The 21,623-nt window shown below is 39.9% G+C and overlaps 1 protein-coding gene across 2 annotated transcripts in view; it reads right to left on the reverse strand.

Annotated features, from left to right (window-relative positions):
* Positions 1-2,235: 2,235 nt before the first annotated feature.
* Positions 2,236-21,623, reverse strand: part of STX12 (syntaxin 12) — a 35,991-nt gene continuing 16,603 nt past the window's right edge. For both annotated transcript variants that reach the window (XM_006049666.3, XM_025278629.2), the window contains 7 exons: positions 21,279-21,378; positions 14,152-14,289; positions 11,968-12,011; positions 10,252-10,357; positions 5,858-5,930; positions 5,084-5,166; positions 2,236-3,766 (listed from right to left, as the gene is read on the reverse strand). In XM_006049666.3, coding sequence (XP_006049728.1) covers positions 3,674-3,766; positions 5,084-5,166; positions 5,858-5,930; positions 10,252-10,357; positions 11,968-12,011; positions 14,152-14,289; positions 21,279-21,378 — 637 coding nt within the window. In that variant the 3' untranslated portion in view covers positions 2,236-3,673. The remainder of the gene's footprint in view (positions 3,767-5,083; positions 5,167-5,857; positions 5,931-10,251; positions 10,358-11,967; positions 12,012-14,151; positions 14,290-21,278; positions 21,379-21,623) is intronic.

Below are 21,623 nucleotides of genomic sequence, written 5' to 3' on the forward strand. Positions count from 1 at the left end.
ATGATGAACAGAGACAGTGTATAGGTCTAAAGGTATGGTTTTGAAGTCTGTGTGCTTGAGATCAAATCCTGGCTCCACTGCTCCTAAACTGTGTGCCCTTGGCCAGGTCACTTACTATGCCTCAGTTTCCTAATCCATAAAAATAGGACAAGAAAAATACATCTCTTCAATAGTTTTGTGGCTATAAGATGATAAATGTAAAATGTTTAGCATAGTGAATTGTTCGTAGTAAGGGCTTCAATATCACCCCACAAATGACCAAGGAGAGCACCTCCACGAGCCTTTAAATTCCTACAGCAGACCACTATCCTTGGCCTCAGCTTCTTCAGCTGTAAAGCGATGGGGCTAGTCTAGATGATTGATTCAGACATTAGAAATGTCATGGACTAGGGGAAAAAGAAAATACTACAGCAGCATCAACTTTTATTTTGCCAACTAAGGAGATTTTTAAATGAAGACTGTGACCTAACATCACCACCTTTTCATTTTCATAATCTTTTTAAAAAGTGAGGATGCCATTAGCTCAAAGATGGCACTTTAAAAAGCCCACTAAAATTATTTTTCTCATTTCTCCATGGACTGTAAAAATTTGGTCCTCAATCAGAGTCCCACATTTAAAAATCCTATCCAAGTTTATCTCTTTTAAAAATTAAGTACTATTTTGTCAATCAAATTTCATTTTGGATAAGGATTCAAATGAACTCCTCAGCTGACCTAAAAGCAGATCAAGGGTTAGAATCAAAATCTTTCAAGCTATTCCCTAGCAAGGTGGAGATTCTGAAGTAGTTGTAATTCATAGTGCTGGAAAGCAATACTGAAAAATTCTTTGAAACCTTGGGATACCCTAAACATGCTTAGAAAAGCAGGGAGGAAGCAGGTGATTCCTACTCCTAGAAACATAATAGAATTGAGTTCTATCTAACACTGAGTTGGGTTCTGGTCTGCATTTAGTGACCAAAAGTAAGTTTCATTCCCATGACTGAGAACTGCCTCTGAACAGAAGAAGGGGGGGAAAAAAACCCAAAAAAACAAAAACTGAAGGGAGAAGGCTCAAGGTGTTTTAATTTGCACTGACTGAAGCATAATTTCATTTTTATATTTTTGCTAGTGGTACAAGGGAGTGTATCTCCACTCCTTAACAAAACAAAACCTGTTCAGGGAGCACAGATCTAGCAGCTAACAAGTTCCTGTTCTCGAATATTGACAGAGGAAGTGGCCCGCATGACACTTCTACTCTACCCTATACTACAGTACTACAGTTCTAATTCACTTGAAGAGAAAACTTTCCATAAAGAAAGGAGAAAGGGAGAAAGAGAAAAGGAAAGGAATACAGACACAAACAGAATTTGTATGTTCAGACTAAACCCTTGTGATCCTTATAATCAGAGAATTTAAAGCTATAAAACAGCAACTGAGGATACTTGGGGCCTATGGGTTAAGTAACTTGTTCAAATATCTATAGTGAGTAAACGAGAGAATTAAGATTCTCCAGGCCTTCTGTACCCGTCTAGTTTTTGACCTCCAAACCAATGGTTTTCAACCATGGTTATACCTGAGAATTATCTGGAGCTTTAAAAGCCCCTATATCCAAGCTATAACCCCCACTAACTAAATTAGAATCTTGTGGCAGGGGTACTGAGATATCAGTATTTTTTTGTTTCTAATGTGAAGACATAGTTAAGAACATCACTGCCCTAAACCATGGTGCCCTCAAGGTGGACGAAGCACAGATAAGGATGATTCTGTGAACAGGTATGTTAGGCCCATTTAGCAGAACCTCTTGGTAGCAAGTTCCAGGCCATTGTAATTCTAGGCCAAGGTCATATTTGAGACCCATGATTACTATTACCACACCACCATGGAATTACATAGTATTATAGAACAGAACTATGGTGGCTTCATTTAACCCAAACTGAAAAGTGTTTTGTTTTGTTTTTTACAATCAAGCCTTTTTTTTCTTGCCTGGAGTGTTATAAATGATGTATTCAGGTCCAAGTATAATTTAGAGCTGAAGGGGCAGTGATTGTAGAACCAATGAATTAGCTCCGAAGCTGCTGCCTGGGCCTCTGTGACACCCCAACAGCTCTATTCTGTTCTTCAAGGAAAGGGCCTCTTCCACCCCCAAACCAATCCTCACCTGATCTCCAGTTTTCTTGCAGGTCTCAGTTTTTCTCTGGACAGCACATCATCCGATATCTACTGCATTAGGATGTTAACACATAGAAACTTATAATAGAAGCTTTTAAAATGTTTATTGGTATTATGAGGGTGAAATGATGCAAGAGTGCAAAGAAACTTAAGTATTTAGCCCTTGTTTCCCTGCTGTTCACATTATTTTAGGAAAAGAAGATTAAGTAACATTAAAAGGAATGGAAGAAGTAAATATAAATATACCCAGCCAAATCCTCTAATTCACTAAAGGATGAACTGAAATTGTTGGCCCAATTCACATTTATTGAGAACCTAAAAAAACTACTTCCCCTGTAACTTCCCTAGACCTGTGAAAAAGGGGAGTGGACAACATTTATATTACAAGACAGCAATCTTTTATTGAAACATTTTTTTTGGTCTAAAACTATGCATGGAGAGATTAACCTCTTGTTCATAAATTAGGGTAATTCTAACATCACTATTCCAAACCAATATTATTTACAAAAAAAGAACCTTTTCTTTGCTTTCTTGCCAGTTCACAGGACTAAATTTTAAACCAACTTCAGTCTAGCTTTTAAAATTTCCCTGCCACCAAATGCCCAGCAAACCTTATTAGGGTAGGGGGCAGCCTTTTGATGGCAACAGTCATCATTTACCAGGAATGTACAACCACAGCTGAGCAACAACAACAAAAGATTAAATCATTCCAAACAATTCCTATTTGCTTTCCAAAAGCATGCTTTGTCTAGTTCTCCCATTCTATACAGACAGGTGGGAGAGGAACGCCACAGAGCATCGTAATGTTAATTAAATTAACCTCTTCAAAAGGGGACAAGATGGTTTAGCGTATATATGGATGAACTGCAGTCAATGATACTAACAAGTAATAAACTTTAAACCCAGATTAACACATATCCCCAATAGCTGGCCAGCTCAAATCATTACTTCTCATTTAATCTGGATCACATGTGCAATTTTTTACTCTCTAGTTAAATACATTGCCAAAATTTTTCAAAGCATATAGGGAACAGGCTTCTTAGAAATTCAAATTAAAATGTTAAATAATAAAAATTGCTGGCTTATCATACAGTTTCTGACAAACTCCAATGTGCTGGGTGACCGAAAGTAATTCTATCTCAGTTGCTAGTAAAAAGGTAAATCTTGTATATACATAAAAAGACAATATTACAAGACTGTAGTGTTAACCTACCAAAACAAGAATATCTAGAATGGAATTTTAAGTAAACACTTGGGATGATGAGCAATCAGAATACAAGAGAAAAGAAAATCCACATAAATTAATTCTTAATTTGAGAAATCAATAAAATGTATACACAAATTGATAAATACTGTCTCCATAGGTCACTAATTCCAAGGACTAGTTAGTAGTTAGTTTCTAACTAAATTATTACAAGACATTCTGGTGTATTCTCTCTTCTTATGATCAGTTTGTTCTGGCAAGACTCCAACAAGCACTTGCCCTTGAAAACAGCTCAGCGGGAGAAGGCGGGAGGCAATCACTTCATTTATTAACTAGCCACAAAATAAATCCCAAGATTACAATAATCACTGACAGGACAAGCACCAGGATACAGATCTTCTTGCGAGATTTTTTCTGAGGAGAGAAATATGTAAAGAAGACACTCATGAAACAAGTAAAAAATGTTTATAAGACTCCAAGAGTGCTTCATCAACTGGCCTCCTGGTAATGCAAAATTAAACTCTGTGTATGATTATGCAGACACCTTCTCAAAAATCTCAAGGTACCAGTGCTAGACAGCAGTGCAAGTCCTCATTCAATGCTCCCAAATACAATTTGCAAAGGCACTGTTTATATCTATGTTGCAAGGTGTTATTTGCCATAAAATAAGTTATTTGTACATGTGTATTTGAATAAAGGTTTTATACCTATTATAAAATTTTATGTTCACTGTAAAAAACAGACAAGGAGAAGAGAAAATAATTACCCACAGATAAAACAGCTGACATTTTAATTGTATTTCCTTCTGATCTTTTATCCAGGCACATTTATCTGAAATAATTGGGACCATACTGTATCATGTCTGATGGTGTTCTCACTCAATATTTTAGAATAAAATTTGTGATATTATAAACTCTTCATAAACATCTCTTTTACTTCCCACATAAAATAACATGAAGTGGATGTATATAATTTATTTGACTGTTCTTTACTGTTGGATATTAAAGTCATCACTCACTTTTTAAAAGGAAACTATTGTTAAATACAATTTCTTTAAGAACAGTCCCAGGGGAAATAAAATTGTCTTAGGAACATGGTAAATGACTAAATGCTATTTGTTTCTAAAAAGCCATGCAACAGCAGGTTGAGGAGAAATGAGAAGGACCTCATTCACAACATGTGTAAACTGAGGTGAAGACCCAGATGAAGTTTGTAAAACCAGAGTTTCAGATAATATGTAGAAAAATACCACTTTACAGAAAGTAGAACAATTAACCCCTATGTGTTCACAGCAAAATAACCCCCATATGATAAGCCCCAATTAAGTCATACATAAACAGCAGTCCAAGTTGAGTCTCTGTCTATTTTCTGTGGCAACAGTCAACATACATTATCTGCAAAGTCCTACTTTGTAACTATTACTATCCTAACTGAAACAAATTTCAGCTGTGTAGGTTAGAAAATTAGCCTTACCCCAAACTAGGTATCATGCTAGCTTATGGGGATACCTTTGTAGCTAAGAGGCTTCTATGTCAGTTTATTCAAAGTTTGATGCCTTTTTTGTAGATCTCTCTGCAAAGGAAAATACTAAAAATGGAGCTGGGATGGCAATTATGACTACCTGCCTCCAGCTTAAGACTGAACAAACGGCTGCAGCTGCTCAGTGTCGGTGACTCTGACGGCCCCTAGAGACTACAGCACAGAGTGACTTTTTTTTGTACCTGCTTTTACCTGATAGTAAGCAGCTCGCTGTAACTGGTCAGTGGCTCTTTCTACATGCACCTCTGAGCTTTCCACGTTGGCTTCTATGCTGTCTGCAAAAAAGAAGGGCAGTGGACGTTTTAGCACAGTCGGATGTTTCAAGACTGCAAACTGAAGAGAATTCTGATGCTAAGGATCCTGTTCACCACCATCACTCCAACTATCCAGCCATGAGATCAAAAGTTACCAGCCCCATAAGAGAACAGCCCTCTTCTTTGGAAATAAACACTGAAGAATTATTTAGAGGTAGAGGGTTATGAAGTATGCAAATCATCCACAAACAGTTCAGAAAAAAATCAGGTAAATATATAGAGCGCAAATAAAAAGCAAATGGGGTAGAATGTTAACAAGAAGTAAATCTAAGTAAAGCTTATAAAGGAGTTCCTTGTTATTTTCATTTTTGCAACTTTTTGTGAACTTGAGATTATTTCCAAATAAAAAGTTTTTTTAAAAAAGGGTTTCGAATCCCATAGTTGTGCAAATTTCTGGAGATAAAAACTGAGAAGCTGACAGCTATTTCCCTAAACAGCCAAAGACTTACCATGAGGCTACGGCAAGTGAATGGACTATTCATGGAAGCTTCATTTTAACTTCCACATTTGACAATGTAAGAAAATTTCTAAGAAAATGAATTTAGTGATTTTTTTAATGGTATTCCTAGATTTCTAAGACACAGCTTACCGACTTCTTTGCATACAAAAACTATCCACTCACCTTTATGTTAAAGGTATCAATAATACATACCAATGAGATCACCTTGGTCGTGGATCATCATGGCCAAATCTTTAAATATCTGATTGACATCCAAAATATCAGCCTAAGGAACACACACACACACAAATTAACCAACATTAAGTAACATGTTGGAAGATTCATTTCCTCTACTTACCTAAAGTTCTGGCTATTAACATAACAAGTGTGTTTTTAAAGCTTATAAATCATGCTTTCTCTATAAACAGAAAATGAAAATAAAGTTAATTATTAACACTTACTAAGTGACTTCTGTATGCAGAGTACTATGCCAGGTAGGTAATTAGAAGCACAGTCTCTTGGAGCCTATCAGTTACAGAGGACTGTTAACCCTCCACAGTCTTGTTCAACCTTAAATTAAGAACTTCTTTGGACCTCCCTACTAAAATATGGACAATTACAGTACCCATCTCATAGGATTTTCAGAAGTACTAAATAAAAAATTCTTAGAACTATGCAATAACCACTTCATAAGTGTTAGCTATTAGTAACTATTACTTAACTGGTCTTTTGGAGAAGGAAATGGCAACCCACTCCAGGATTCTTGCCTGGAGAATCCTGTGGACAGAGGAGCCTGGTGGGCTGCTGTCCATGGGGTCGCAGAGTCGGACACAACTGAAGCGACTTAGCGTGCGTGTGTAACTGGTCCTCATGACAACCCAGTAAGACATGTATTATCTCCATTCTACAGAAGAGGAAAGTGAAGGCTCAAAGAGGTTTAATGACTTGTCCTAAGGTCTCACAGCTAGCATGTGGCAAAACTGAGAATTAAAAGTTCATGATGGGCTTCCCTGGTGGTCCAGTGATAAAGACTCCATCTGCCAAGGCAGGGGACACACGTCTGATCCTTGGCCTGCACTCTAGAGCCTGTGCTCTGCAACAAGAGAAGCCACCACAATGAGAAGCCTGCGCACCACAACAAAGAACAGCCCCAGCTCTCTGCACCTAGAGAAAGCTCTCGGGTAGCAATAAAGACCCAGCACAGTCATAAGTAAATAAATAAATAATCTTTTTAAAAGTTCACGATGTTTGAATTAATCATTCAGTAACTCTATGAAGTTCGTATCTTCTTTGAGGATAATGAGGCTCAGAGAGGTTATGTAACTTGTCTAGTCACACAGCTCATCAGTGAGGAAACTAAGCACTGCAGCCAGGATTATATTCCTAAAGCCCACGCTCTTTCAATAAGCAATGCGCTGCCTCTCAGATGCTACAATAAAAAAATGACACCTTCAAAGAAATGACTTCCTGATCACAACTTGGCAAGAACAGTTCTAGCCAGCACCTCAGTTACTTGTTAAGAGTCTACTATAGTTAGGACAGTTGGCTAGTTGCTGTCAATATAAAAGGGCTTAATAATAGTTATCTGCGGGTGGAGGTGGGGTGGAGGGATCAGTATACAATAAGGTAAGAAGAAAGGGTATTATATGGTAAATGACTAATAAATGGTATAGCATTTACCTCAAGCAGAGAAGGAAGACTACGGCAGAAGAGGCAGGACTTAAGAAGCCATATACATAGAAAGGTAACTTGGTTAAAGAACAAACAGCCCAGTTTGGCTATAACATGGGTGTGATATTATGATATAAGAAATAAATATTTGATCTTTGTCCCAATCCCAGCATAGAGCTCCTAAAATTTTTTTCTAACTGATAAAAGAGATAAAGATGTCCTTTTTTATTCAAAACAAACCCTTTCAACCACTCCTGAGTTTATGTTAATAGGTTGGCTTTTGGAAAACCCCTAAGGATGGGGGCTATTTGCCCGGGGAACCAACCTGGTGTTTAGTTGGTTGGAACTTTCAGCCCCAATTCCAACCTCTGGGGAGGGGAGGAGGGCTCAAGGTTAGATCAATCACCAAAGGCCAATTATTTAATCAATCATGCTCATGTAACCAGAAGTTCAGACAGCGTCTTGGTTAGTGAACACATGGAGATATGGGGAGTGTAGTGGGCCTGGAGAGGGCATGGAAGCCATGCACACGTGTGTGCTCAGTCACTTCAGTCGTGTCTGACTCTTTGTGACCCCATGGACTATAGCCCACCAGGCTCTTCCGTCCATGGGATTCTCCAGGCAAGAATACTGGAGTGGGTTGCCATGTCCTCCTCCAGGGGATCTTCCTGACCCAGGGATCGAACCCACGTCTCCTGAATCTCCCGCACTGCAGGTGGATTCTTCGCCACTGAGCCACTGGGGAAGCGCCATGGAAGCCATGTACCCCTGGCCACATACTTTGCTCTATGCATCTCTTCCATCTGGCTCTTCCTGAGCTGTATCCTTTTATAATAAACAAGTAACCTAATGAGTAAACTGTTTTCTTGAGTTCTGTGAGCTGCTCCAGCTAATTAATCAAACCCAAGGAAGGGGTCGTGAGAACTTCCAATTTCCAACCTGCTGGTCAGAAGCACAGGTGATAACCTGGATTTGCAACTGGCACCTTAACAAGTAACGGAAAGGGGGGGTCAGTCTTGCGGGATTGAACTTTCAATCTGTGGGATCTGAGGCTAACTCCAGGAAGACAGTATTAGAACTAAGTTGCACTGTAGCACATTGTGATAATGTGGCAGAATTGCCTGATGTGGGGAAAAAAACACATATTTGGTGACCAGAGTGTGGGAAGGATAGAGTGGGAGTGTGTTGCTGCACTGTTAGAGCAGGGTTTGCGTGTTAGATGCAGGAAATAACTGGACACGCAAGTGCAACGGCTAAGGAATTAGACCTTGATTCTGTTGAATGTGAAGTGCCCATGACACTCCTCTCCTCAGCTCCACGCATCTCATTCTACTCTCAGCTGGACGGGATTTCTCATGTTAAAGAATCAATTAGATGATTAGTAGAAATAGATGAAAAAGAAAATACATGACATCTTTGAAGTCAAACTTCGGGCTTTCCCTGATGGCTCAGCCGGTAAAGAATCCACCCGTAATGCAGGAGACAAAGGAGATATGTGTTCGATCCCTAGGTTGGGAAGATCCCCTGGAGTAGGAAATGGCAACCCACTCCAGTATTCATGCCTGGAGAATCCCATGGACGGAGGAGCCTGGTGGGCTACAGTCCACGGGGTCGAAAAGAGTCGGACACGACTGAGTGACTTTACTTTCACTTTCTTCAATAAAAAAATAAATTAAAAAAAAAAAGAAGTATCAAGAATAAAAAAACAGAGGGCTCTAGGGCAGTGTGTCTCAACCTTGACTGCACTTTGTAATCGCCTGGGAAGTTTGTAAGATAAAAAATGGCCTCACCCAGGGCTTCCTGTGGATGTTTGTCTATTTTTAACCTACAAAAAAATAAGAAAATCACACGCAGTTCAAACTAGTAATTGGTGGGTGGATAAGAAGAGCTGGGGCATTTAAAAAAAAAAATCTCCAAGTGATTCTAAAAGTGCAGTCAGGTTCAGAACCACTGCCACAGACGAAGGTCAAGGAGGAGATCAAAGTTACTCCTCTCTACAACCCTCCTCCCCACACTGCCCCCAAGATGGCAGTCTTCCATCTCCATGGAGAAAACTACTCAGGTTTAAGGATATTTTACTGGTCATCATGCAAAAAATTAAAGTTGGAAACTCAGGTAAGAAAGGCCTTGAGACCTCTCTCTCAACCCTCACCTCAAAAATTGTTCCATTTCTCTGACGCACTGTTGGGATACCCACAATTTGGGATTGGACTTTTGGATGCACAAAAATGGAGGAAACTTGTTGGCCTGTCTTTATTCTGGGTTATTCAGACTAAGCAAAGGGCTCTTCGTAGAGGCCCACTGAACCTAGAGATTGGCATTGAGGTTTGGGGACAATGTCTTAATAAAATATTTGTTGGCCTTGCTCTGTTCTCTATGGGTATTCCCATGGAGACCATATAAAATATGGTGACTGAGGAGGGGGTCCAGGTATCCTCAGGCACCATGACCAATACCATCCTAGTGAAGTGTGAAAGTTGCTCAGTCATGTCCGACTCTTTGTGACCCTGAATCCTCTTTGTGGCCTGAATTCTCCAGGGCAGAATACTAGAATGGGTAGCCGTTCCCTTCTTCTCCAAGGGGGTCTTCCCAACTCAGGGATTGAACCTAGGTCTCCCGCATTGCAGACGGATTCTTTACCAGCTGAGCCACCAGCGAAGCCCAAGAGTACTGGAATGGGTAGCCTATCCCTTCTCCAGTGGATCTTCCCGACCCAGGAATCAAACCAGGGTCTCCTACATTGCAGGTGGATTCTTTACCAGCTGAGGTACCAGGGAATCCTGATACGATCATAAGAGTAGTTCAAAGTCACCATGATTACACTGAGACATAATATGCAAACTGTACAACTCATTTCATCCTTTCTCATAATCACTGGGAGAAAAACCAGATTGCAGATACACTGAGTCAAACAAAAAACATGACCTGGCCCTCACCTCCAGCTGCCGAATTGCCGTCTCCCTCTCCTTAATAAGCTCCAGGTCCTGTTCGGTGATGGCCACTTCATCCTCCTGTCTCTGCATCTGGTTCCACTCCTCATGGCTGCAGGGAGACAAGCACATGGGCTGATTCCTCCCCGCAAAAGTGGACCTAAGACATATCATCTCTGCTGTCAGCAGAGCCTGTCCAAAGACAGCACCAGGCCTCCAAGTCCTCTGGTAACAATACAAGTCCCTGGGGGTTACATTCTTCACATCCAGAGGGAAAGAACTGGTAACACCAAGAAAACCAAGTCTCAGCTTTCATGGGCAAAACTAAGAGGAAGCAGAATTACAAGGGATGGGACTCCTTGCTGTTTCCATTCAGGGATATACTCTATAATCTTGCTAGACAAGAAGCGGGCAGAGATTTGAAATCTCTGGCCCATTCTCTCCCAGGACACTCTCAAAGTGCAAAATGTGTTGCCATCTCAGGTACTAAATGGGTAGAGAAGAGCAGGTTAAGTGACCTGTCAGTGCCTCACCAATTAGTCTGACAGAATCATATCTCCTGGTTGTCAAGGATTTCTTTGAGGCTGTTAAATGTCTCATAACAGAAAACCAAAGTGAAAAAGCTAATGAAATATTACAACTCTTCTTTTCTGGTACCATATTTAGAAGAAAGGCATATGACTTACGAGACATGCACTTTGAAAATTCAGTATTAAGCACCTTTCCAGTAGTATACATAAATCACATGCCATCTCCACAATACTTAGAGAATTTTCTCCATGTGCTGGAGATACAAAACTGAGTGAGAGAGCACTCCAGGCCTCTGAGGTGCTCATAGTATAGTGACAGCAAGACAGATGCATACCTGTGACAAAATACTTTATGTTCTGAACTAATACCATCAATACATTTCTATGGAATTAATTAATTCAGTTTGGAGGAGAAAGGAGATGTCTTGTAGATAAAAAATCATTTGCTTTTTCCAGGGTTGCCTCCATTTTAGCGATGAGTAAACAGAAACCCAGGAACTTTGAAGAACTTATATCTGAATTACAGGCAAAATCTCAGCCCTCCTAAATTGTAGGTTTTGGGGGTCTCTATTTATTCCTCTTGAGCCAAACCCTCTCCTCAACACACAGACATCAGAGATTTCTTGAAAATTTTTTATTCACTTTGAAATTATCCCTTTCATAATTCAAAGATCATGGAAAAGCCCATTGTTTTGACTTTTTTAATTTGATGGATTATAAATTACCTACCCCAGGGCTCTTGAGAGTCCCTTGAACTGCAAGGAGATCAAACCAGTCAATCTTAAAGGACATCAGTCCTGAATATTCATTGGAAGGACTGATGCTGAAGCTGAAGCTCCAATACTTTGGCCATCTGATGCGAAGAACTGACTCACTGGAAAAGACCCTGATGCTGGGAAAGATTGAAGGCAGGAGGAGAAGGGGACGACAGAGGATGAGATGGTTGGATGGCATCATCAACTCGATGGACATGAGTCTGAGCAAGCTCCGGGAGTTGGTGATGGACAGGGAAGCCAGGTGTGCTGCAGTCCATCGGGTCGCAAAAGAATCAGACACGACTGAGCGACTGAACTGAACTGACCCCGGGGTCCCTCTATTTTTCCTCCTTTTTTCTCACTCATTTTTAAAATTGAAAGTAAGTATAAAGTATAAAATCCCATCTCAACTATCTACCTTAGAATAATTCCTTTACCTGTCAAAGGAGACGAGCTGTTCCTCTCTCTGCCTCTCCTCCGCCTAGAAAGTAGATGGCATTATTGCTGCTGTTATTCACAAACATGTCACAGACACAGACACACACACACACACACACACACTCACATACACACAATGGCCTCCTTTAGCTACAGTATAAAGAAGCAACATCCTTTGGCTCTGATAGGATCTATAAGATGACACAGGGCTCTGGCAATCTGTCTTGACTGAGAAATAGGTGTGAAGTAGTCAAAAGCCAATCTGCACTCCACTTTGGGTTCAGAATCAAAACTATACTAAGTAGGATGGAGAGAACATGGTAAGAGAGAGGAATAAAAATTAATAACAGTGATAACTTATTTTAAAATTTGGAGAGAGGTGGATTAAGGGGAAGAATTGAAAACATGCAAGCGAACAAATTTTCAGAACTTGTAAAGATTTTTTTTAAAAAATAGACCTTTAAAGCATATCAGGTTCTAAAGTGACAAAGTGACTTCAAAAATCAGTCTAATGATACATTATTTTTGTAATTTAACAACCAAGAAAAAAAGTTAAAAGAGCAATCTATTTTTAAAAAAAACCTTCCCTTTTTTTATGATAACAGTAATCAAAAAGTTAAGCAAAATAAAGAAAATTTCAAAATTCTACCCACCCAGAGGAATATAGTGGGGTTTTTAAAATTATTATTAGTTTTCCCTCTCTCCCCAGATCAAGAAACGAAACACTGCTAGTGTCCTAAAGCCTACCTCTGTGCCCTTCTCCAATAACCACCACCTCCCTCTCCTCCATAGTCACCATTATCCTGACTTTTTGGCCACCATTGTATTTTTAAAATACTGATACATATCAATATTTAATATTTTATCTGATTTTGAATTTTACATGAATGGAATTATACTGTTTGTATTCTTTCATGTTTTGATTGGATCACATTAGATCACGCCAGATCCATCCCTGATGCTAAATATAACTATGGTTCATTTTCTCTGTTGTAATATATTATAGTACCACCACGTATTTATCTCTTCTATTGTTAATTGACATTGGAGTGTTTCTGATTTTTGACTACTACAAATAATGTTGCTATGAACACTCCTGTACTTATATCCTGGTACAAACATGCAGAGTTCTCTGGGGTAGAACAGCTGGGTCATAAGGTGTTCTGAAGTTACAGTCAAATGTTTTCCAGTGGTTGTTTCAACTCATACTACCATTGGTCAGGTAGGAAAGTTCCTGTTACATTACATCCTTTGTGTACCCTGGGCTGTTCATTACACTGCAAAAATTATTTGCCGGTATTCTTTGGGGGCTAGAATAAAGGTGTCTGAACAGAGATGATTTTGTCTGGCACGAAGGTACTCGACCAGACCAGGACTACTGGAAGCTTCAGGCTTTTGGACCATTCAGGTGGTATGAATTTGGACAGCAAATCTGCCTGAAGGTTACTCTGTGGTACAATTTACTGTCTGGATTTCCCCTCCCTCTTGCCGTCCTCAGTGCTAATGCAATCTTTTTAGCAGTCTGCTAGGGGAAAGGAGGGCTTACTTTTCATTTCTTTTAGGGTCCAGTTTAATTTGAGCAGCACCTTCTTTTACAATATCCACCTTGCATGACCCATTACTTTGACTTCATGCCATAAGGACATCAAAACTGAATTCACGTTTGCCCTCAGTAAATGTACTCAATGGAAAAGTAGTTTTTTTCGGTGCTCTGCTTATCTCTATGGGTTCACACCTTCTCTTAGGCTTTGATCTTAATATTTTCATGGCTCTTCAATATTTTTGAGACATTGGGTTTTTAAAATCTAGTATCTGTTAATTCTTTTCAAAGAGAAGGCTAGTCCAAATAACCTAGCCTGCTACATTCTAGGAAACGGATTTATCCTTTCTTTTTAAAAAGCTTTTAACATAAGATCAATATGACAATGAGAAAGGAAAAAGAAAATTACACATAATTCTACCTGTCATTTTTGTAAATCTTTGTGCATATTCCTTTCCAGTCTTTGACCATATGTACACTTTTTTAACAAAGGTTATACCAATCTGACATTTTCATAGCAGCTAATGTCCATGTTTATTATTTGGAGGGATAGAAAGTAAAGACAAATGGTCAAATTTTTTTTTTAAACTTAGGAAAGAACATCCTGAAATTTACAGAGGTCTTCTTTTGGAAATAAACTCACAGAAAGACGAGATCCAGCTCTTGCTCGGGCAATGCTCTCCTTCTCCTTTTCAGACACCCTTCTCTGCACAGCCTGGAAACTGTTTAAGGCTGCAGAGAAGTCATTCATGAGACGTTCCTTCTGAAGTTTCTGCTGGCGCTGGGAAATTAAACAAGAGCTTAAAATTTCATATTAACCCAGAATCATTTGGTTTTAATTCCCTTTAAAAGCAAAAGTACACCCCCTAAAAATTCCCAACTAGGAAAAGAACTATGAAATAGGCTCTTCCTTAAATGAATGAACTTGCTCTTTTCTAACTCAAATCTCTGGTTAATACTAAAGGCCAAGTCAGAGTTTTCCTTCTTTCATTCTGACAAACCTGTGAACTAGGTGTCTTTTACCTTGTAAGGGAATCTCAGAGGGAACCACAGTTCAGAATTTTGGTTCCCAGGAGAATCTAAAAGCAGAATAAACACCTATGGATTTAGACTGGACTCAAATAGAGACTGTTTCCTTGCCAACATGTTAAAAACTGTATTCATCTATAGTTAGTTCACAGCTTACCTGAACACCATAGAATCATTTGCCTTCACACTATAGTGAGGTTCAAAATCTTTGAGAACCTAAAAGCTTATTCTGCAGAGTTACAGGCTATGTTTACTTAGCTGACTGATACTATGTCTCAAAAAGCACATCCTGAGAGCACCTGCTGTAGTCAATTGGTACTACAGGTTATACAGAGGCAAGTATAATCAGTAAGAATCCAAGTGGTCAAGGCCTCAAGAGGTAGTGGACACTAAGGGAAGAGTAAGGCATGAATGGCAGAGAGAAGGGGAAAGGCAAAGCCATGCAAGGTAACTGTGCGAGCAAAGGCATGGTGGCAGAAATTTGCAGAGGATTTATAAAAAGGTAGTTTGACTGGAACCAAAGGTTTTTTTCATGAGAATAGCTAAAAGATAAAATTGAAAAAATAGGGAAGGGGCTGGCCACTGCAGGTTTTATTTTTATCTTTTAAAGATTTGCTTACTTGGCCATACCAGGTCTTAGTGGCATACACAGGATTTTTGATTTTCGTTGTGGCATGCAGGGCTTCCCAGGTGGCGCTAGTGATGAAGAACTCGTGTGCCAATGCAGGAGACTAAGAGATGGGGTTCCACTCCTAGTCTGGAAGATCCCCTGGAGTAGGGCACAACAATCCACTCCATATTCTTGCCTGGAGAATCCCACGAACAGAGAAGCCTGGCAGTCTAGTGCATAGGTCACAAAGAGTCAGATATGATGGGAGCAACTTACCAGGCATGCACGCAGGCATGCGGGTTCTTTAGTTGTGGCCTGTGGAGTTTTTAGTCGTGGCATGTGAACTATTAGCTGTGGCATGCAGGATCTAGTTTCCTAAGGATCGAACTTGGGCCCCCTGCATCGGGAGGGCGGAGTCTTGGCCACTGGACCACCAGGGAAGTCCCCACAGCAGGTTTCATTTTATTTTTTAAATTTATTTTTGGCTGTCCAAGTCTTTGCTGCTTCACATAGGCCTTCTCTAGAGCGGGGGTTACTCTTTGTAGCAGTGCGAAGGCTTCTCAATGCACTGACTTCTCTCATTGCACAACACAGGCTCGGTATTTGTGGCTCACAGACTTGGTTGCTCTGTGGCATGCGGGATCTTCCCAGATGAGGGACTGAATCCGTGTCCTCTGCATTGGCAGGCGGACTCTTAAACACTGGACCACCAAGGAAGCCCAGCCGCTGCAGGTTTTAAATGCCAAGCTAATGAGTTTGGGATTCAACCTCTAAATAACAAAGAGCAATGAAGATTTCTATGAGGGGAACATGATGTGTACAAAATGATAACTTAGAAAGATGAGTCCACGATGGTGAACACAATGGAATGGGAAAATGAAATAAGTCAAAAAGATGACCACAATAATCAAGGTTTAGGGTTAGGAAGACATGGTATCAGTAATGAGAACACAAAGAAATGAGTCTAAAAAACATGCGACTGGCTGTGGGGAAAGGAGAATAAAGTCAAAGGATCACTCACATTTCACACCTGGGAGAGAGATGGTAACACTGAAAGCAAATTTAGATGAGGGACTTTTTATCCCATTCCTGAGATTTTAATTTTTACATAAACATTAAATAACAGAGGGGAAAAAACATCATTCCCCAATCTCACTATCCAAAAATATTATCATTTAAGTGTATCATAAACATTTTCCATGTTAACATACTTTTCACAATTTGGTCTTCGCTACATCAGTTCAGTTCAGTCGCTCAGTTGTGTCCGACTCTTTGCGACCCCATGAATCGCAGCACGCCAGGCCTCCCTCTCCATCACCAACTCCCGGAGATCACTCAGGCTCACATCCATTGAGTGAGTGATGCCATCCAGCCATCTCATCCTCTGTTGTCCCCTTCTCCTCCTGCCCCCAATCCCTCCCAGCATCAGAGTCTTCTCCAATGACTCAACTCTTCACATGAGGTGGCCAAAGTACTGGAGTTTCAGCTTCAGCATCATTCCTCCAAAGAAATCCCAGGGCTGATCTCCTTCAGAATGGACTGGTTGGATCTCTTTGCAGTCCAAGGGACTCTCAAGAGTCTTCTCCAACACCACAGTTCAAAAGCATCAATTCTTCAGCGATCAGTCTTCTTCACAGTCCAACTCTCACATCCATACATGACCACAGGAAAAACCATAGCCTTGACTAGACGGACCTTTGTTGGCAAAGTAATGTCTCTACTTTTGAATATGCTATCTAGGTTGGTCATAACTTTCCTTCCAAGGAGTAAGCGTCTTTTAATCTCATGGCTGCAATCACCATCTGCAGTGATTTTGGAGCCCCAAAAAATAAAGTCTGACACTGTTTCCCCTGTTTCCCCATCTATTTCCCAGGAAGTGATGGGACCGGATGCCATGATCTTCGTTTTCTGAATGCTGAGCTTTAAGCCAACTTTTTCACTCTCCACTTTCACTTTCATCAAGAGGCTTTTTAGTTCCTCTTCACTTTCTGCCATAAGGGTGGTGTCATCTGCATATCTGAGGTTATTGATATTTCTCCTGGCAATCTTGATTCCAGCTTGTGTTTCTTCCAGTCCAGCGTTTCTCATGATGTACTCTGCATAGAAGTTAAATAAGCAGGGTGATAATATACACCCTTGACGTACTCCTTTTCCTATTTGGAACCAGTCTGTTGTTCCATGTCCAGTTCTAACTGTTGCTTCCTGACCTGCATACAGATTTCTCAAGAAGCAGGACAGGTGGTCTGGTATTCCCATCTCTTTCAGAGTTTTCCACAGTTTATTGTGATCCACACAGTCAAAGGCTTTGGCATAGTCAATAAAGCAGAAATAGATGTTTTTCTGGAACTCTCTTGCTTTTTCCATGATCCAGCGGATGTTGGCAATTTGATCTCTGGTTCCTCTGCCTTTTCTAAAACCAGCTTGAACATCAGGAAGTTCACGGTTCACATATTGCTGAAGCCTGGCTTGGAGAATTTTGAGCATGACTTCACTAGCATGTGAGATGAGTGCAACTGTGCGGTAGTTTGAGCATTCTTTGGCATTGCCTTTCTTTGGAATTGGAATGAAAACTGACCTTTTCCAGTCCTGTGGCCACTGCTGAGTTTTCCAAATTTGCTGGCATATTGAGGGCAGCACTTTCACAAGGATTTGAAATAGCTCAACTGGAATTCCATCACCTTCACTAGCTTTGTTCGTAGTGATGCTTTCTAAGGCCCACTTGACTTCACATTCCAGGATGTCTGGCTCTAGCTGAGTGATCACACCATTGTGATTATCTGGGTCATGAAGATCTTTTTTGTACAGTTCTTCTGTGTATTCTTGCCACCTTTTCTTAATATCTTCTGCTTCTGTTGGGTCCATACCATTTCTGTCCTTTATTGAGCCCATCTTTGCATGAAATGTTCCCTTGGTATCTCTAATTTTCTTGAAGAGATCTCTAGTCTTTCCCATTCTGTTGTTTTCCTCGATTTCTTTGCATTGATTGCTGAGGAAAGCTTTGCTACATAATACTCCATTAAGTTGATCTAGTAAATTGTATGTAAGCATTCCTTCTAGATTGTTCTATCTTTAACTATTACAAATAAAGCTAAAGTAAGCCCTATTGTAACAGCTAATATTTATACAGTGCTTATCACATATCATATTGTTATAACTACTTTATATAATAACTCATTTAATCCATATATCAACTTATACTATTAAAGTACCTATTTGACAGATCTGGAAAATGAGGCACACAGAGGTTAAGCAATTTGCCTAGGATCATATAGTAAATGGCAGGGGTAGAATTTAAATCCAGGAAACCTGGCTCCAGAGTGCATAGCTGTTTTTTTTTCCCTTAGAACTTGGAACATTTGCATGAGTGGAAATATTAGGTCAAAAGGCACAAACTTTTTTTATGACAGTAAGTACTGTCAGTCAGCTTAGTGAGGGTTTGGGTGAAACAGAAGGGATTTATTAGCATATCAAAGAGGAGATGTCAGAGCAGGAATTAGCAATATGGGCCAAGTACTCAGAGGTGCAGGGGTGAGGGATTGAAAAAGATTTGGGGACCACAGTCATAAAAGTCACAGGAAGCTCAAAAAAGTAGAAAAGACTCCTGGGGGAGAAAGCATAAAATAACAAAATTAGAGGATCACTGGTTGTGCCTTGGGGCACAGCCACTTCTAGGAAGACACAGAGTCAGAGAAGCTGAGACTCAACCTGGGGTAAGAGAGACAAAAGGCCAGAAAGGGGTCACCAGAATCGGGAGACATGAAAACTACTTTGTCGTCTTTACTATGGAAATCATGGGAAGAAAAAGGAAGTTTCAGTAAAGACAGGATGAATAGGAGGATCAAATAAAACAAAGAGAAATGAATAAAAACGCAGAAAAACCCCCACAGGATTTGGCAATTAGAAGATCACTGATAATAGTGCATAAGTATGAAAGAAATGTGAAAGTACAATGTATGTTTTGATAGTCCAGTAGCAAAAAGATGAGTGACAGGGCTAAGATTAATTAGATAAAGAAACAATTGAAAAGGAAAAGAATATTCAGCACAATAGGAGGAAGGGAATCCAGGATTTATATTTCACCAGAAATAATACCTCTGTGGATTTATGTTCTTGATGATCCAAACTTTGCCAACAAAGGTCCATCTATGGTTTTTCCAGTGGTCATGTATGGATGTGAGAGGTGGACTATATAAAGAAAGCTGAGCGCCGAAGAATTGATTCTTTTGCTCTATGGTGTTGGAGAAGACTCTTTAGAGTCCCTTGGACTGCAAGGAGATCCAACCAGTCCATCCTAAAGGAAATCAGTCCTGAATATTCATTGGAAGGACTGATGCTGAAGCTGCAACTCCAATACTTTGGCCACCTGATGCGAACAGCTGACTCACTGGGAAAGACCCTGAGGCTGGGAGAGACTAAAGGCGGGAGAAGGGGACCACAGAGGATGAGATGGTTGGATGGCATTACTGACTCAATGGACATGAGTTTCAGTAAACTCTGGGAGTTGATGATGGACAGGGAGGCCTGGCAAGCTGCAGTCCATGGGGTCACAAAGAGCTGGACACGACTGAGCAACTGAACTGAACTGAATGATCCAAGATAATGGAAGGAAACAAGAAGATGCATAATCCAAAAATAATTTCTATTTGATTTTGGAATACATTAGATTTTTTTTTTAAAGCAGATTGAACTTTCTATGTTGCTTAGGCTACTATTTAACACTTTGCTGTTGTTCAGTTGCTCAGTTGTGTCTGACTCTTTGAGACCCCGTGGACTGCAGCACATTCTGTTGACATCAGACTCTTAGATTCCCTTTTTTTTTTTACTGCTAAAACTATCTACAAGTGTGTATTCCCTATGTGTACAGCTGGGAGAGGAAAGGGGTGATTTGGGAACAATTTGAAAGAATGAATGGCAAGGGGAACTGGTCCAGTATGAGAAACAACCAACACAAACAGCACACAGGCAAAGTCAAAGGGTGGCTATGCTAAGGTTACTACTTTGCAGCGTGATGACAAAGCACCTAGTTTCGGTTCTTTTCTTTTGTGCAAGGGGATGCCAAGAATCCAAAGACTGAACACATACTTCATTAAACGCCTTGCCAGGAATGAGTTAAACTGATGATTTTCAAACTTTTTTAATGGCGATCCAGAATAAAAATGTGACATCTTGACCTAGCATCATATATACACATATGTGTGAAACAAAAGTTTCATGTAACAGTATTTCCCTTAATTACATGGTTACACACTCTGATATTTCTATTCTTTCATTTCTTTTAAATGGCGATCAATCAAAATTACATTATGTTCCAACAGTTACAATTCACAGACAACCCAGGAAGGGGAAGTGGTAGGCTTCATCTTTACAGCCATCAGAGACGAAATATCATCATTTAAAGAATTCACTAATAAAAAACAATGTAAGTTAAGTGCTCCCATGAATAGTATAGAAACTAAAGCAAAATAAAATCACAATAGTCTAAGATAGAGAAGATTTTTGTCCTGGAAGAGACAGGATGTGAGGCAGACCACGAACAGTAGGTTAAAAAGTCAAACTACAATGGAGGGGACACATTTGACTTCAAGAACAAGTGAAGGAAAGGCATGGCATATCAAGGGAACAATGAATTCCAATAGAAACTGTGTCTCTAAAGGATTTAAATGGCCACTGAAGAAAACGACTTGAGCAGAGAAATCTATTTCTCAGAGCATTTCCTTAACTGGAAACCTAGAAAAATGTGACATGAAAGTGACTGCAAAGTTAAAAAAGACGTTTGCTTGAAATTTATAGACACTGGATACAAGCAAACTAGAATCAAGCCAGAAAGCATAAAGCTGCTAATCAAATCCCAACAAGATGCAAACACTGAGATTCTTCTTCAGCTAAACTCATTTTACTAATATATTATTGCTAATTATCACAGCAGCTACCCATATTGAGTACCTACTAATACCTTCCAAGATCTGGTACCTGCATTCTTTCTATTGTCACAGTAGACACTTATCTATTTTATGGATAAGGAAACTGAGGTTCAGTTTGAAGGCCAAGTTTGTTTCACATACCGCCTCTCCAAAAAAACCAATATTTTTCTTATTCAAAATAAATAAATCAAAACCCCAGAAAATACCAACCTGTTCTGAAGTAGATAAAGGAAGGGGCAAGGACCCCAGTTCCTTCAGTAATTCATTTGTTTCCTTGGCAAGCTGATTTGTAGAGTGTTGTAACTGTTGCCTAAGAGAGAAAAGATGTGTTTTAGGATATTCTCACTTCTTGAGAGCTGTTAGCATCAGTCTGTTCTCAGAGTGTCTCATGATGCAGGGAATGAAAGGGCACCTGAAGGAATGGGTTCCCAGATGCTCAGGTTCACAACAGAATTCCAAAAGTACCACCTAGTCAAACTCACTTCAAGTTGTCTTCATGTTACCAAGTAGAAAGAACCTACCTCAATGAAAACTGCTGATTAGGTATTTTAATTC

Source organism: Bubalus bubalis, chromosome 2 (assembly GCF_019923935.1).
Source record: "Bubalus bubalis isolate 160015118507 breed Murrah chromosome 2, NDDB_SH_1, whole genome shotgun sequence".
NCBI lineage: Eukaryota > Metazoa > Chordata > Mammalia > Artiodactyla > Bovidae > Bubalus > Bubalus bubalis.